A 13,375-nucleotide genomic window follows, 5' to 3' on the forward strand; every position below is an offset into this window, starting at 1 on the left:
GCATAGAAGGCAATGTGTTGGACAGGGAAGAAGCACAGGGCTCAGCTTCTATATGTGAGACTGGTAAGTTATTTAATTTATCTGTGTCTCAGTTTCCTTATCCATAAAATGGGCAAATGCTATCTCCATTGTATGGGGACTGAGTCCGCTGAAATAAGTAGAGAGACTGGCACATAATAAATAGCAAAGGAATATTATTTCCATTCTCTTCTCTGTCCCCTGCCTTACCCTCAGCCAATAACCATCTCAAAAGCCCCTGGTTCATTTTTAAGTCTTTTACCATCTCAGTAAAGGTTGTTGGGATGTATACATCCCTGGCTTCTAGCTCAGGATCTCAACAGACCCCAAGTCCAAGACAGCTCTGCCCAGTGGAAATTCCTGTGACGGGTGATGGAAGTCTTCTGGGTCCGTACCACCCAATATGGTAGCCACCAGACACAAGTGTGGCTATTGAGCATTTGAAAGGTGGCTAGTGGGACTGAATTTCAAATTTTACTTAGCTTTGATTTCAATGTAAATAGCCAAACGTGGCTGGTGGTTATGGTACTGGGTGGTGTGAGTGAGGAGAAAGGCCAAATGGGGGCACTGGGATCGAGCTCAAACCCTAAGAAAAGTAGGAACTCGTTGGGTTTGAGACCACCTGGATCAGACCCCCACCAAGAAGCAGGGCTCATACTATGTTGCCCCTGATGAGGCAGGAAGCCCACTTGTCTTATTTACTGATTTATCCTTGGCCCTGAGACGGTGCCTGTCACACAGTAGCTGCTCGATAAATATATGTTAAATGGATAAGTGCAAGAAAGAGAGACAGAGAGGAGGAGGGAGGAAAGAAGAGACTGCTAAGTGTCTGCTTGAATATCTAAAATGACAGGGAGCTCATTACATCGCGAGCACTGTATTCCACTACTGACAGCTCCAAATGTCTTGTGTGGAGCTGACATCCATCCTCCTGTGTGCTTTGGTCAAAACTCGGGAAATTTCTGGATTTCCACTTTAATAGCAAGTCTGTAGTCCAAGCTGCTCAGGGGTTGGGCGTACTGACTGCCCTTTCTCACCCTGCACACCCTTATCTAATTTAAAAAGATGACAAAGGTTAGCGCTTATTAAGTGATAACAAGGGTGTGCCAGGCCCTTCATGTGGATTCTCTCATTTAAAGTCCAAACAGCCCTGTGAGGTAGGACCATTAGGATCCCCATTCTAGAGATGAGGAAACAGGTTCAGAGAAGTTAAGCAACTTGCTCAGTAAGTGTTCCAAGCGTCTGAGTTTTGTTGGAATCCCCAGTGTGGCAAGCCCAGAGCCCACGGCCCTGGACTGCACCGCTATGCCTGCTCCCTCTGGAAGCCTGAGCCCCTCCCTCCTGGCCCTCCCCATCTTTCCCCCAGTGGACAGGTAGGATCTGGTGACACTGGACATGGGCACCAAATCCCCAAGAGGGTGAGGTGAAGGTCAGAAAGTGCCAAGGGCTCACAGAGAGACCCCAGGAAGGCACCTCCCAAGACAGACACCAGAGGGTCAGCGTGGCAGAAAAAAAAAAAACCCTGGTTTTCACAGTGAGGGGACAGTCCTGGACCTGGGAGGAAACTGACATGAAAGAGAAGATACGGGTCCTAGAGCTTATGCAAGCTTTATGCAAAACTGTATCCTAAGTACATGTCACTGATAAAACACATAAAACAGAGCTGGGTATAGGGCTCTGGAACCATCTCCAAGAAATCCTCTTTGCTGACAAAAGCAATGATAGAGCGGTGTGCCCAGAATGCCACATCTGTATAAAAATGCTTGTATAAATAGATATCACTGGAAGGATACCTAAGAAACTAATCACAGTGATTGCCTCTAAGATTTTAAAAATTGTGTACCAGGTTTTTATATTACTGTTTCAAATATATGCATTTACATAACTTTGTCTAAAAGCATTCACTTTGGAGCTAGGTGGATGGAATCACTGCTCGTGGGGTGGAGGGGATGAGACTGAGATTCTGTGAGCCTGACTGCCTCATCTCAACCTCATCGCAGGACGCAAAAACTCCTACTGCTGAAAGAGCAGTCCTGGCCCACGTAAGAAAGTAACCTACACTTATGGGCCCTTCTCTACCTTCTGGAACATTCTAACATCCTTCAGAGGTCAGAGGTGCAGTTTGCAGAGAAAGGGTAGGGCTCCCCGGGGAGGGAGGAGAGGTGGAGGAGTCCGTGGGTTTGAGTGTGGGTTTGATCTGTCCACCTGATTGTGGGGTTGCAAGGCCAGCCTGAGAATGTAGCCAGTCCTCAGCACCTTTCCTCACGCCCCCATCCCTGCCCCTAGATCCTCAAAACCTCTGGAAGTGTTGTTTTGTGTTTTGTGTGTGTGTGTGTGTGTGTGTGGGCCCACACGCATGCAGCTTGGCATGCATGTCTATAACTGCATCTTTATTTGTGTCTGGGTGTGTGTTTGTATTTTTGTCTCTGCTGCTTTATTTTGATACCGTATTTTTGTGTGTCTGTATACAAGAGGCAGTAAGGCACAGTTATTGGGAACATGGACCCTGAAGCCAGGCGGCTCAAGGTCAACCCCCAATCTGCCATTGTGCTATTGTCAAGTAGATATTGACCCCCGACCTATCCATGGGAGTAGAGGGTGCAGATTCAGCCAACAAAAATATATAACACCCAGTTAAATTTGAATTTCAGATAAACAGCAAGTTTTTCTTTTTTTTAGTATAAGTATGGTCCATGTAGTATTTGGGACATAGCTCTGCTAAAACATTATTCACCATTTATCTGAAATTTAAATTTAGCTAGGTGTCTGGTATTTTAACTGACAAACTGACATGGAAGGGATATGACTCCCAGCCCCACTGATGCTGGGCAGGCCATATGATTTGCTTTGGCCCGTGGAAGGCAGGTGTACATTACCATGTCCCAGCTCTGAGCTGAGCCCCTCAGAGACATTGGGTGTTTCTGCTCAGCCCTTCCGCCATCCAGCATGGCAGGAGCAAAAGTGACTGTATCTTCGGCACAGGCCCAAAAGGGGGACACGTGAAACAGGCCTGAACCCAATCCCAGTACTGCTCAGCCAGCCTGTAGACCCGTGGGTAAAAAAATAAATATTTTATTGCTGAAAGCCTCTGAGACATTGAGGCCATTTGTTGCCACAGTAAAAGCTAACTTATGTGTTAACTTGATAACTTTGGACAAATTATTTAATCTCTCTCAGTTTCCTCATCTCTAATCTATAAGGTAGATTATAGGGTCGTTCTGAAGGTTAAATTAATGCGGGTAAGGCCCTTAGAGAAGGGCCTGGCACACAGTAAGGGCTCTGTAAGTGCCAGCTAGTATTATCACACTGGTTTGTGTCCACATGCATGCTGGTGTTTCTGTCTGTACTGTGGGGTCAAGCACGGGCCGGAAAGTGTGGCTGGTGACCAGCTAGACAAAGACAAGGGAACAGACATCCTTCTGACCTGAAGGCCTTTGCGGAGCTGAGACAGAGGCGAGGAGGTCAGCTACTCACCTGTCGGGAGTAACACCCCAGCTGGGGTTGCAGGGTCTGCTGGTAGGGCATCCTGGCTGCCTGCTGTGGGTACAGGCCCTGGGGAGAGAAGGGGGAGGCTCAGTGCTGTGGGGCGGTGGGCTCCCAGCCAGAGAACAGCAGCCACTCAACTCAGCTTCCAGCTCCCTTGCCTGGACCTCCAGACACGTTCAAGTCCATCCCACCACACTACTGGCCAGACCCACCAGGTGCCTAGTCCAGCTGGAGTCAGGTCGAGCCAGCAGCACGCCTCACACCACACAGGAAGCCCCTGGTTAGCAGGATTCACAGCCTTTTTGGTGAATATTTAAGGCAAGAGCTTTAGGAACCCGCCTGCCTCTTGAATTCCAGATCTGCCCCTTAGTGTCTGTGTGACCTTGGGCAAGTCACTTCACCTCTCGGAGCCCCTTTTCCCTTGTCTCTAAAATTATGTGTGTTCAAGCCTGCAAAGCCTGTGAAGGTAGCCAGATTATCTTTGTTGCTGTCTATACCCCTTTCCTAAGTGCCTTTCCCCAAACCCCATTCCTGCCCCAAGACGTGAAGTACCCGTGTACGTCTGTGTGCGTGTGTGTGCTAGCTTGCCTCCATGCTTATTTAAGCACATCTGCACGTGTGCTTCCATTTGTGTCTGCAGCTGTGTGTTTCTGTGTACAAATGTGCAACTATGAACCTAGGTGTATTCGTTTTGGTCTCTGCTACTGTGCCTCTATCTGCCCACACGTACACCTGTGTCTGTACCTGATGATGAAGACTGACGTGAAGATAAGTGAGTTAATCCATCTAAAGGGCTCAGAACAGTGCAGCACGTGGTAAGGATTCTGCCACCACCTCTCACCGTCACCCCTGCCCCTGCTACTCCCGCCACTTGAACAGGCTGCCTGGCAGCTCAGCCCGACGGGAAGTAGAAACTTTATTCACAACTCTGTCCGGGGTGGCCTTAAGTGTCCATGTGTACACACACACACACACACACACAGCAGAACTGCCACTGTGGATGGGGTCAGCCCATGACCCCTCCAGTCCCAGGCTGCTTCTATCTGCCAATCCAGAGTTACCCCCTAAGAACCCCCTAAGATGCAGTTCAAAACCCCAACCCCCGCTCAGACCGCATGTCTTTCCAGAAGATTCCATGCCCCAAGATGCTGCCTCCATCCTGGGCTCGGCTTGTGCCAATCGTCTAAGTGTTGATGGCTGATGCTGCCCTTGACGACTTCCTCAGAGCCCATGGGCTCCTCCTAAAAGGCTCTGAATCCCTGATGTGGGGTCCTGGGGAAGCCCCCCAGCTCTCTCAGCGCCCACCCCCCACGTCCCCGAGAGAGTACATCCTTTCAGGGCCCTCCTTGCTCTCTCCTCCTGTGCACCTGCACTTGACTGTGGCCAGGCCTTTCCCACATCCACCAACCCCTTCACCTGAAACCAGTGCACCTGCTCGCCTTTTCTCCAAGCCCTGCTGCCAAGGCAGTCCCACCCACCACCACGACCAGCTTGTGACCCCAGGCGTGGCCTGAACTGGGACAGAGGTGTCAGCCGGATGGAGCTGCCCTGCCTGTTCCCAGCCCCCAGTGGGCTCCAAGGCCGGGTTCTAAGTGTCCCTCCTGTGCTTCACTCCCTCCCCATCAGCGCTCAGCTCTGCTTTCCACAGCCAACTCCCCCAGGGCGCCGCAATTCTGTAAAATCACAAGCAAGGGTAAACACACATTCATTCCTCTTTGCTTGAGGCCACGGCCTCTTCCTTTGTGCCCTCCCTCCCTAATTGGGAGCAGAGTTCCTTTGTGTCAAGCAGCCCAGGAGCCCCCGGAGCTCCCATGTGCTGGGGACTGAGTCTTCTATGGCTCTGCATCCGTCCACAGTGCAGCTCTGAGTAAATTGGATTTGGGACCTCATTTTCATTCTTAACACCGAGCAGGAAAAGAGGCTAGGATAGACTGTTCCCCATTTCTCCTCTGTGCCTTCTCAAGGTCTGCTGAGCTCCCTGACACTGTTTCCTAGGAAGATCGGGGCTGAAAATTAATCATAACCAATATCTATATCATACCTGAGATTTTACAAAGCCCTTTCCCATGCATGGACTCCATTAACCTGACAACTGACTCAAGGGTTTGCTGCTGCTGCTGTAATTATTATGAGGCCATTTCATAGGTGAGGAGACCAGGGCTCAGAGCATTTGAGCAACTTGCCCAAGACCACACAGCTTGGAAGCAATGCAATTCCCTTAAACCCAAGTCTGACGATTCTAAAACCTGCTTTCTTTTTATCATATCAGGCCTCTTGATCAGCCGACTTGAAGCCTGATGGCATTATGAGACCATGAGGACCTGGGAGAAGGTAAATTACCCTGTCCCTTGAGACCACCTGGGAGTGTCCATGTGTACAGCCAACTTCACCTGGGCCTATTCAGTGTCTAAACTGCTGTATAGGACCCAGGGGCCCTACCAGCCAGGGCCCTTCTGCCCAGAGGCCCAGGAAGCTCAGAGTCAGCCCTGTGATGCACACATCAGCATCTCTAAAGACAAAGGACTTCATGCTGGAAAAATACGTCCAAATCTCACCCACTCCAGAAGTCAAGTCAGAAGAAGTTCACGTAGCAGAGAGAAACTAGCCCCTCTTTACAAAACAGACCATTGCAAATTAGCTTTACATGGTGAGCCCTGTGGGTGCGTTTGAGAGTGAATCGGTTTACACCAAATAAAATTATGCAATTGTTTCTCTCTCAGGGGTGGGGGGCACACCATGCTGGCTTTGGATTTGTCCCTGACTCGCACTGGACGCCGAGCTTCCTAGTCATCTTGGAATCACCTCACCTGAGTCAAGGCCTATACTCAGTGTGAAGCAAGGGTTTTTTGTGTTTTTTTAATTGCTTAAATGAATGAGGAAATAAATAAATACAAATGAATGCATCAGGGACTAGGTGATAAATGACTGCACAGTGAGTGAGCAAGGGTGGAGGAACATCAGTGAAAGAGTTGGTGAATCAATGAGGACGTGGACAGGATATTTCTCTCGAGACCTCTGCCAGGACAACATATCATAGACATGGGAGGGACGCACTCGGATTATCCCGTGGATCATGCTTCCTTATGACGTCTCACCTCAGTGGTGGGGTGTGAGGAGAGTGTGGCCACTTGCTCTGTTTAGCAAACAAGAAAAGGCTTGAAAACAAAACTTGGCAGAAGAAAAGAGAGACCGTGCTAAACTCCTTTACTTTAGTTCCTGTTTAAGAATCAGGGGCTAAGCCTGGTGGGCCAGCTTAGAGGGGCTTTACGTGGAACAGAGAAGATCCACCTTCTGTGCAGGATGTCTAAGCTGTGAGGCTTGCCACTCTGTTGTAAAGGAGGAGGTGACACGTGGGACCGGAGGATCGGGGGAGGGGGAGGGGCACAGAGACAGGATGAGTCGATTTTCAGGTGGATTTCCTTCTCTCTGCCCTCTCCGGGCTTGGCCAGGCCAGGCTGGGGTAGCAGGTTCCCAGGAACCTGGCCCTTTCATACACCTGCACACCATTCTGGAAAGGAGCCACGGAGGAGACAGAACACTGAGAAATCTTAGACACTGAGCACCTTTCCTGGAGGAAATGAGCCTACCTAAAGGGACTGTTTAAGCTCTTGGTTTAGACTATGGTTTAAACCAGAGTGAACATTTATTTGATTTTTTCTTCTATCTACCCAGTGGGTGGCAGCTCTTGAGGGAGATTAAGTTAAATAGACAAACTAAAGAAACTACACTTTCCCTGAATAAAAAAGTCTGTGAGTAAAATTTCCCACCCTGCAAGCGTTTCTCCATCCCATTGTGTCTGGCCCCTCTTAGCTATGAGCCCAAGACCAAGAATGTGTGTCAAGCCATCTTAGCCGGTAGAAGCTAAGATTGCTGGGTTGTAGTTGAAATAAAGTGGCCACATAATTTGTCATCTGCACCAGAACACTTGAGAGTGAAAGGGGGTGCAATTAATAATTATGCTGGGACTAAAGACCTAAACTGGGACTGTCCCAAGTAACCTAGGACACATGTCATCCAACTGTAAAGGAGGTGGTGGGAAACAAGGACTATGCTATCATCCTCTCCTGGGAGCCCAAGTACTTCACAGGCCCAAACTCAGCCAAGCTCTGGAAGACACGGTACAGAGTGAACTGAAATTCAGACAAAGGAAAATGAGACATATACACGCACATGCACGAGCATGTGCGCACACGTGTACCGGGTGGTCGGTCTGATGTGGCCCCGATGAAAAAATTAACTAATGAGTCTATGGCTCTTTGTGAATTAGGCTTCCTGAACCAAGGCTCCTCCGTGGACGGCCACCGGAGAGCCAGGCCCAGGATCCGCTCACTCACCTGGTACTGGGGGAAGGTGGAGGGATTCGTGAACACGGGCAGAAGTGGATAGTTCAGGTTGAGCCAGAGCGGCTGGTTCAGGGTCGCTGAGGTCAAGGTGGTGGCAAAGCATGGGGTGAACACATTCCCTGTGTACTCGAGGTTGTTCTTGTCGGCCCCCGTCACAGGCGGGTTAACTGTGAGTCACAGGAGAGGTAGAGCGTTTCTGTGATTGAGGAAGGGAGGGGCCAGGACGCCCTCCGCCCCATGACTGCCTGAGGGGTTAATGTTCTCAGAGGTTAGGTCTTTTAAAAGCTCCCAGAGGGTTCTTCAACTTTTGGATGAATTTCCAACTCTAGGAAAACATCGTTAGTTCACACCTTGCCAATTCGGAAGGGGTGAAAATCCCAGCATGGTCTGGCAGGGAGCATCTCTCCGTCATTCACTAGTAAAGAGGCAGTTTAGCAAGAGGACGCAACAAACCAGATTGCTGGGGCTGTATCTCACCGACTTACAAAACTACGTTCTTTCAAGTGCTTTAGAAATATCCGGTTTGGTATAAACAATTGCTATGCCATTGGAAGTCTTTCTTATCAAATTATTAAAGCAACCCCTTGAGGACATGTACTTGGCAACAGTGAGGACCTGGTGCAGGTTGTTGTATGTATGTTGGAATCATTTTTTTAAAAATACTTTAAAATATTACATAATTCAGTATGATGGGACCCAAAATTAGTCTGAATGAATGAGATGTGATTGAGTTGTTTTAGGGTATGGATCCTGGATTCTTTCCTTGTACAATATACTCTGTGGGCTTATACAGTCTGAGCTGGGGTGTCAGTTTCCCCTTATTAGCACATTTTCGGGGGGAAAGGCAGTTACACTAAAACAGTTGGAGAAGCACAAGGGAGAGAAAGCTGGCACATGAATAATCTCAATGTAGAAATAATCTCAAAGAACGGATTTTTCTTTGGTTTGGGCCACTTGAGGGGATATAAGACATGCTGAGTCAAGGCTATATTCAAACTGACCACCGATAATGCCCATGTGACCCCTGAAAGTCAACTGCACTTCTCTAGCAATAGTATTCCCTGTAGGGGACACAGGAAGTCATTTCCCCCATTTTATGGGACTAGGGAAAGACAGTAACTTGCCCATGGATGAGACAGCCCTTTGATGGCAGAGCCACTCCAGGGACATCTGAGGGTTTCTGAAATCCCTTCCTCTACAGATTTCCTCTGGGCAGGGTCAGCTTACGTTTCAGCTCCAGCCCGTCCACCTCCACCTTGCTGCGAAGCTTCAGATGCCTGCTTGGGTTCTTGGTGGCCCCAAGGAACTCACAGAGCAGGTTCTTCTTGGCCGGCCAGGCAGGCTTCTTGGCTGGCAGGACCATGGACGTAGAGCCCATGGGGTCACTGCCACCCTCCTTACCACAGGTGTCCTTCCGTCTCTGGGACCACTGACTGAGAAAGAGGCTCTCTTGACCCTTGGTCAGCTCCTTGGCGCCAGGGTTCCGTTCTACAGCAGAAGGGAAACTGAGTCAATGACTCTGGAAGGCCAAGTGCTGGATGCGGGGAGCACTGTCTTGTGGACTAAGTGATGGGTCCTCCAGAGCACATCTGAGGCCCCAACCACTCTGGGCTCTATCTCCCAGCCAAGTTCAACCCAAGTTCAATCCCTGAAGGCTTCACTGACCAATGCCCATTATGGTCTCCCCATCCCATGCACACATGCATGCATTCATCCATTCTTATCTTCTTGCCTTCCATCTACCCACTCATCCTCCCTTCCATCTACCCGTTCTTCCTTCCTTCCATAATTCCTTTCTTCCTTCCTTCCTTTCAAACCTCCTTCCTTCCAGTTACCTCTCTTTTCTTATCTTTTCTTTCTTTCCTTCCTTCCTCCCTCCTTCCCTGACTCCCTCCCTTCTTCCTTCCTTTCCTTCATTTCTACTGTTTTTCTTTCCTTTCTCCCTCTTTTTTCCCTCCCTTCCTTCCAACCCTCCATAGGTTGGAATACAAAGGTCCCAGATACAAAGCTGACTTGGACACAGTTCCTGCCTTCAAGGAGCACCTGGCTTAGTGGGGGGACACATACTCCTACAGAACACACGTCTGGTCCCTCATCACGGACTCTCCTCTTGATAAATCGTCATGGCAATTTAGCACTCTCGTCAGCGCCAGCCTCTGACCTGAGTCCTGGGGACACTGCGGTGAGTCAGAGCCAGACTTGGCCCTGCAGGAGCTCAAAACAAGGAGGAAGAGAAAGACAGACCCAGAAATAGCTCTGGGACAAGGCAGATGGGAACCATGAGGTGACAGAGGGACACCGTGGGAGAAGAAGGTGGCTAAGACAGCTTCTGTCTGAGAGGACCAGAGGGCTTCCAGAAGGAAGAGGGTCTTCAGCAAGGCCTTACACCAGGGGTTGTGGGTGACTGTGGGCAAAGGCACAGAAGCATCGGAGAGACACAGTGAGGCAATGGATGTGGTCAGTGCCAGGCTCAGATCTTTCTCCAAACAGACCGAGTGTCCCCCTAGTGCTAGGACACTGTCTGGACCATCATGGGATCCTCTACAGCAGTGGTTTTCACCCATATTTCCTTTTGAGCAATGGAACTCTTTCTTCCAACAAAATTAAGTATGATGGGGGGAAAATACATATATATATGTGTGTGTGTGTGTGTGTTTGTGTATATATATAACTGCACATATATAATCTATATACATATATAAATTTTTTAAGGCATTGCTTGGTTGAAGCAGGGAAGAGGGCCTTGTCCTCAACATCATCACACCTTCCCCAGCCAGGAGGTCCTGGTCTCCATGGAGCTTGGCTGGGAAATGGCGCTGGACACACAGCAGGCTCCTCGGATCTTTCTGGTAGCGGCAGGACCAGAGGACCTGTGCCCAGTACTACCTGTTGGGAGTGGATGTCATCCCACCCACTCTTGGCCCCGTTAGCCCACTGGCCTTGGGGCTGAGTCTGGACAGGACAGGGCCTGACCTCCTAGTGCCATCCCAGCAAAGGAAAGAGCTGCTCTAGCCTGAGCCAATTTAGGAGAAAATGCCACTTTTATCAAAACATGTCCCTAGAGTCTCTTCCAAGAGTTTGTCTGGTTGTGAGTGTAGCCCCCAGTCCCCTCCCCAGAGGCCCCACACCCGCCATCACACACATACATACCCAGCTGCCTGAAACATGCTCCTCACTCATCTCCAAAGCTCCCTCTTCCAAAGTCTGTGTACACAGACCCACACACATTCCTGCCTGTCGTTCCTTTGGCTCACTCACACGTGCACACAATTACACACAGAGAATGGACACACACAAACACATACACACGGTCACAATCAGATGCACCCACCCTGCATTTTCTCTAACAAATACGCTCACACCTGCAAAGCTCCCCTTGGCACACCTTTGCCCACACACTTGTACACACATACACACACAAATGGTGGGAGGGTGGAGGGGACAGGACGGCCTCCAGCCCAGCAGCCTCGTCCGACAGAGAGACATCCACGCCTCTCTCCTGCAGAAGAAGGTGGAAGGAACGTCCCCTCCCCCAGGTAGGCCTCCATCCTCTCGCATGTACAGCCCATCGTCCCCAGAGTCCTCGGGCTTCTAGAGGCCTGCCCAAGACCCAGAGTCCAGCGTGCTGTCCACAGCTCAGAGTTCTTGGCCTTCCGCCAATGCTCCAGAGCACAGAATGTTCTTTAGGGTGACCGTGTTCCCGTTTTCTTAGGAAGATGGATCTGGGCCCTCCCAACACAGGCATCTCTCCATTACCCTTCCACGCTCACAGCTTGGGGGGAATTTTTCTTTTGGTTTTCTCCTGGTGACTGTTGACAGCAGGCAAATGCCCCTGCCAACAGTCTGCCTTTTTGGAACCATCCAGTCTGAGTGGCTGGATAGGAACAGGCACAAAAGGCAGAATCCTGGGAGTGGGGTGGGGGAAACTTGGGAGGCGGCTGGATTTCCTGCGGAGGCTGCGAACTCCTCAATTCAGGAGTGGGAATGCACTTTTCTAAAGCCCTGCAGTACCTGGGAACACATCCCAGGGCCAGCAGTCTGCACTGCACCCGGAGAGTTTACATATTCACCCTCCTGCCCCACAGAGAGGGGACCAAGCCTCATGGTTGGAACAGGAGCCTCCATGAGAAGCCAATCAAATTTCCCTCCTATCCAGCTTAAAGTCCTCACACTGCACTTTCACCCTGGACCCAGCGAGGATAAATGTTTCCTTCAGTGTACTCTGGGTGCCTGTGGATTTAAAAACCCAGTCAGTTACCAAATGGGCCTCTCCCTCTTCCCAAACCACATTGGATTCAGAGCCACTGTATCTGCTTGCAAGAGCTGTGCCCTGTATACGGACATCCAGCAGAGGAGGCCTGTGGGGACTGAAAACAGCCTGTACCGGGGGACTGTGCTCGCCAGCGAGACCACGTCGTCCTACTTTGCGCAAAGATGTTGCATGTGCCTGACGCAGCCCGGTAAGTTGTTTCTTCCCCTGCGGGCCCATTCCCTAGCCCTGCCCCCAGCCCCACTCACCCATCAATTTGTGCCCCTCCATGGCAGGGTCAGCCTCGGGCTGGGAGCAGATCTTGGCAAACACTGGCAGCTGCTTCCTCTGAGCAGGGAGTCTGGGGGGCTTTTCAAGCTTGTCGGGAGGCGCTGGAGGAGGCGGGGGAGTTGGCAGCAGGAATGGGCCCAGCTCCGCGGGCTCCCCGGGTCCAGGGCCACTGAACATGCTGCTCTGCAGGAAGTCCTTGACGGCCGTGCTCTCCTCCAACACCGTCTTGTTGTCGGGGGCCTTGGATGTTTCCGTGGACTTCAGTGGGAACTGAGCCAGGAGCTTGCCGATCTCCGAGTTGGAGGCCCCCAGGCTGTTGCCCCTGTCCTCTGTCTCCTTGGCACTCTTGACCTTGGCAGTACGCAGGGTGCCCGTGACTGTAGACATGGTAGAACTGCAGTCCTGCCGGCTGCCAATAATGGGCACTGCCACCTTTGGCTCCAGGAGCTTGTAACCGGCAGTGATGGAGGCTCCTGGGCGTTCACTGCTGCCCGCCACCAGCGAAGGCACAAGAAGGCAGGGAGCCGGCTGCCTGGGCCCCTCGAGGGAGCTGCCGGGTGCCTTCAGCTCCCCGGAACTCTCTGTGACCGGGATGAGGTGCTCTTTGGTGAGGCTTAAGAACTCCTGTTCCACCAGCAAGGAGATCTCATCTCTGCCACTGGTGAGTTCCAGAGGCCTGCAAACAGGTCAGAAAGACAGATGGCTTTAGTGCCAGCTCCCTGAGGGTGGCTGTGCAGCAGGGCACAGGCCCCAAGGAAAGGGGATGGAGGAAACACGTCTCCAGGTGTGAGAAGCCTATTGCTTTTGAAGAGAGAAAATGGACCATCAGTGGACTCCAGGGGGTTTCTACACCACACCAGTGGGCATGGTACCGAGAGCTTGGTTCTGGGAATCGGGATGCCTGGGTCCTCTCCCAATACTACATCTTGCTGAGTGAGCTGAGCCTTAATTCCTGTCCATCTCTCCCTGTTCAGTCATGCTCAGGACC

The 13,375-nt window shown here is 50.9% G+C and overlaps 1 protein-coding gene across 1 annotated transcript in view; it reads right to left on the bottom strand.

The window, feature by feature from the left end:
• The window catches only part of CUNH1orf94 (chromosome unknown C1orf94 homolog), a 36,638-nt gene that overhangs the window by 5,733 nt on the left and 17,530 nt on the right, over window positions 1–13,375 (bottom strand). The window contains exons 3-6 of the mRNA XM_029227024.1: window positions 12,366–13,063; window positions 9,075–9,335; window positions 7,839–8,014; window positions 3,493–3,570 (exon numbers count right to left, since the gene is read on the bottom strand). Of these exons, the coding sequence (XP_029082857.1) occupies window positions 3,493–3,570; window positions 7,839–8,014; window positions 9,075–9,335; window positions 12,366–13,063 (1,213 nt within the window). The remainder of the gene's footprint in view (window positions 1–3,492; window positions 3,571–7,838; window positions 8,015–9,074; window positions 9,336–12,365; window positions 13,064–13,375) is intronic.

This window comes from Monodon monoceros, unplaced genomic scaffold (genome assembly GCF_005190385.1).
Source record: "Monodon monoceros isolate NGI ecotype Baffin Bay Population unplaced genomic scaffold, NGI_Narwhal_1 Super_Scaffold_18, whole genome shotgun sequence".
NCBI classification, from domain to species: domain Eukaryota; kingdom Metazoa; phylum Chordata; class Mammalia; order Artiodactyla; family Monodontidae; genus Monodon; species Monodon monoceros.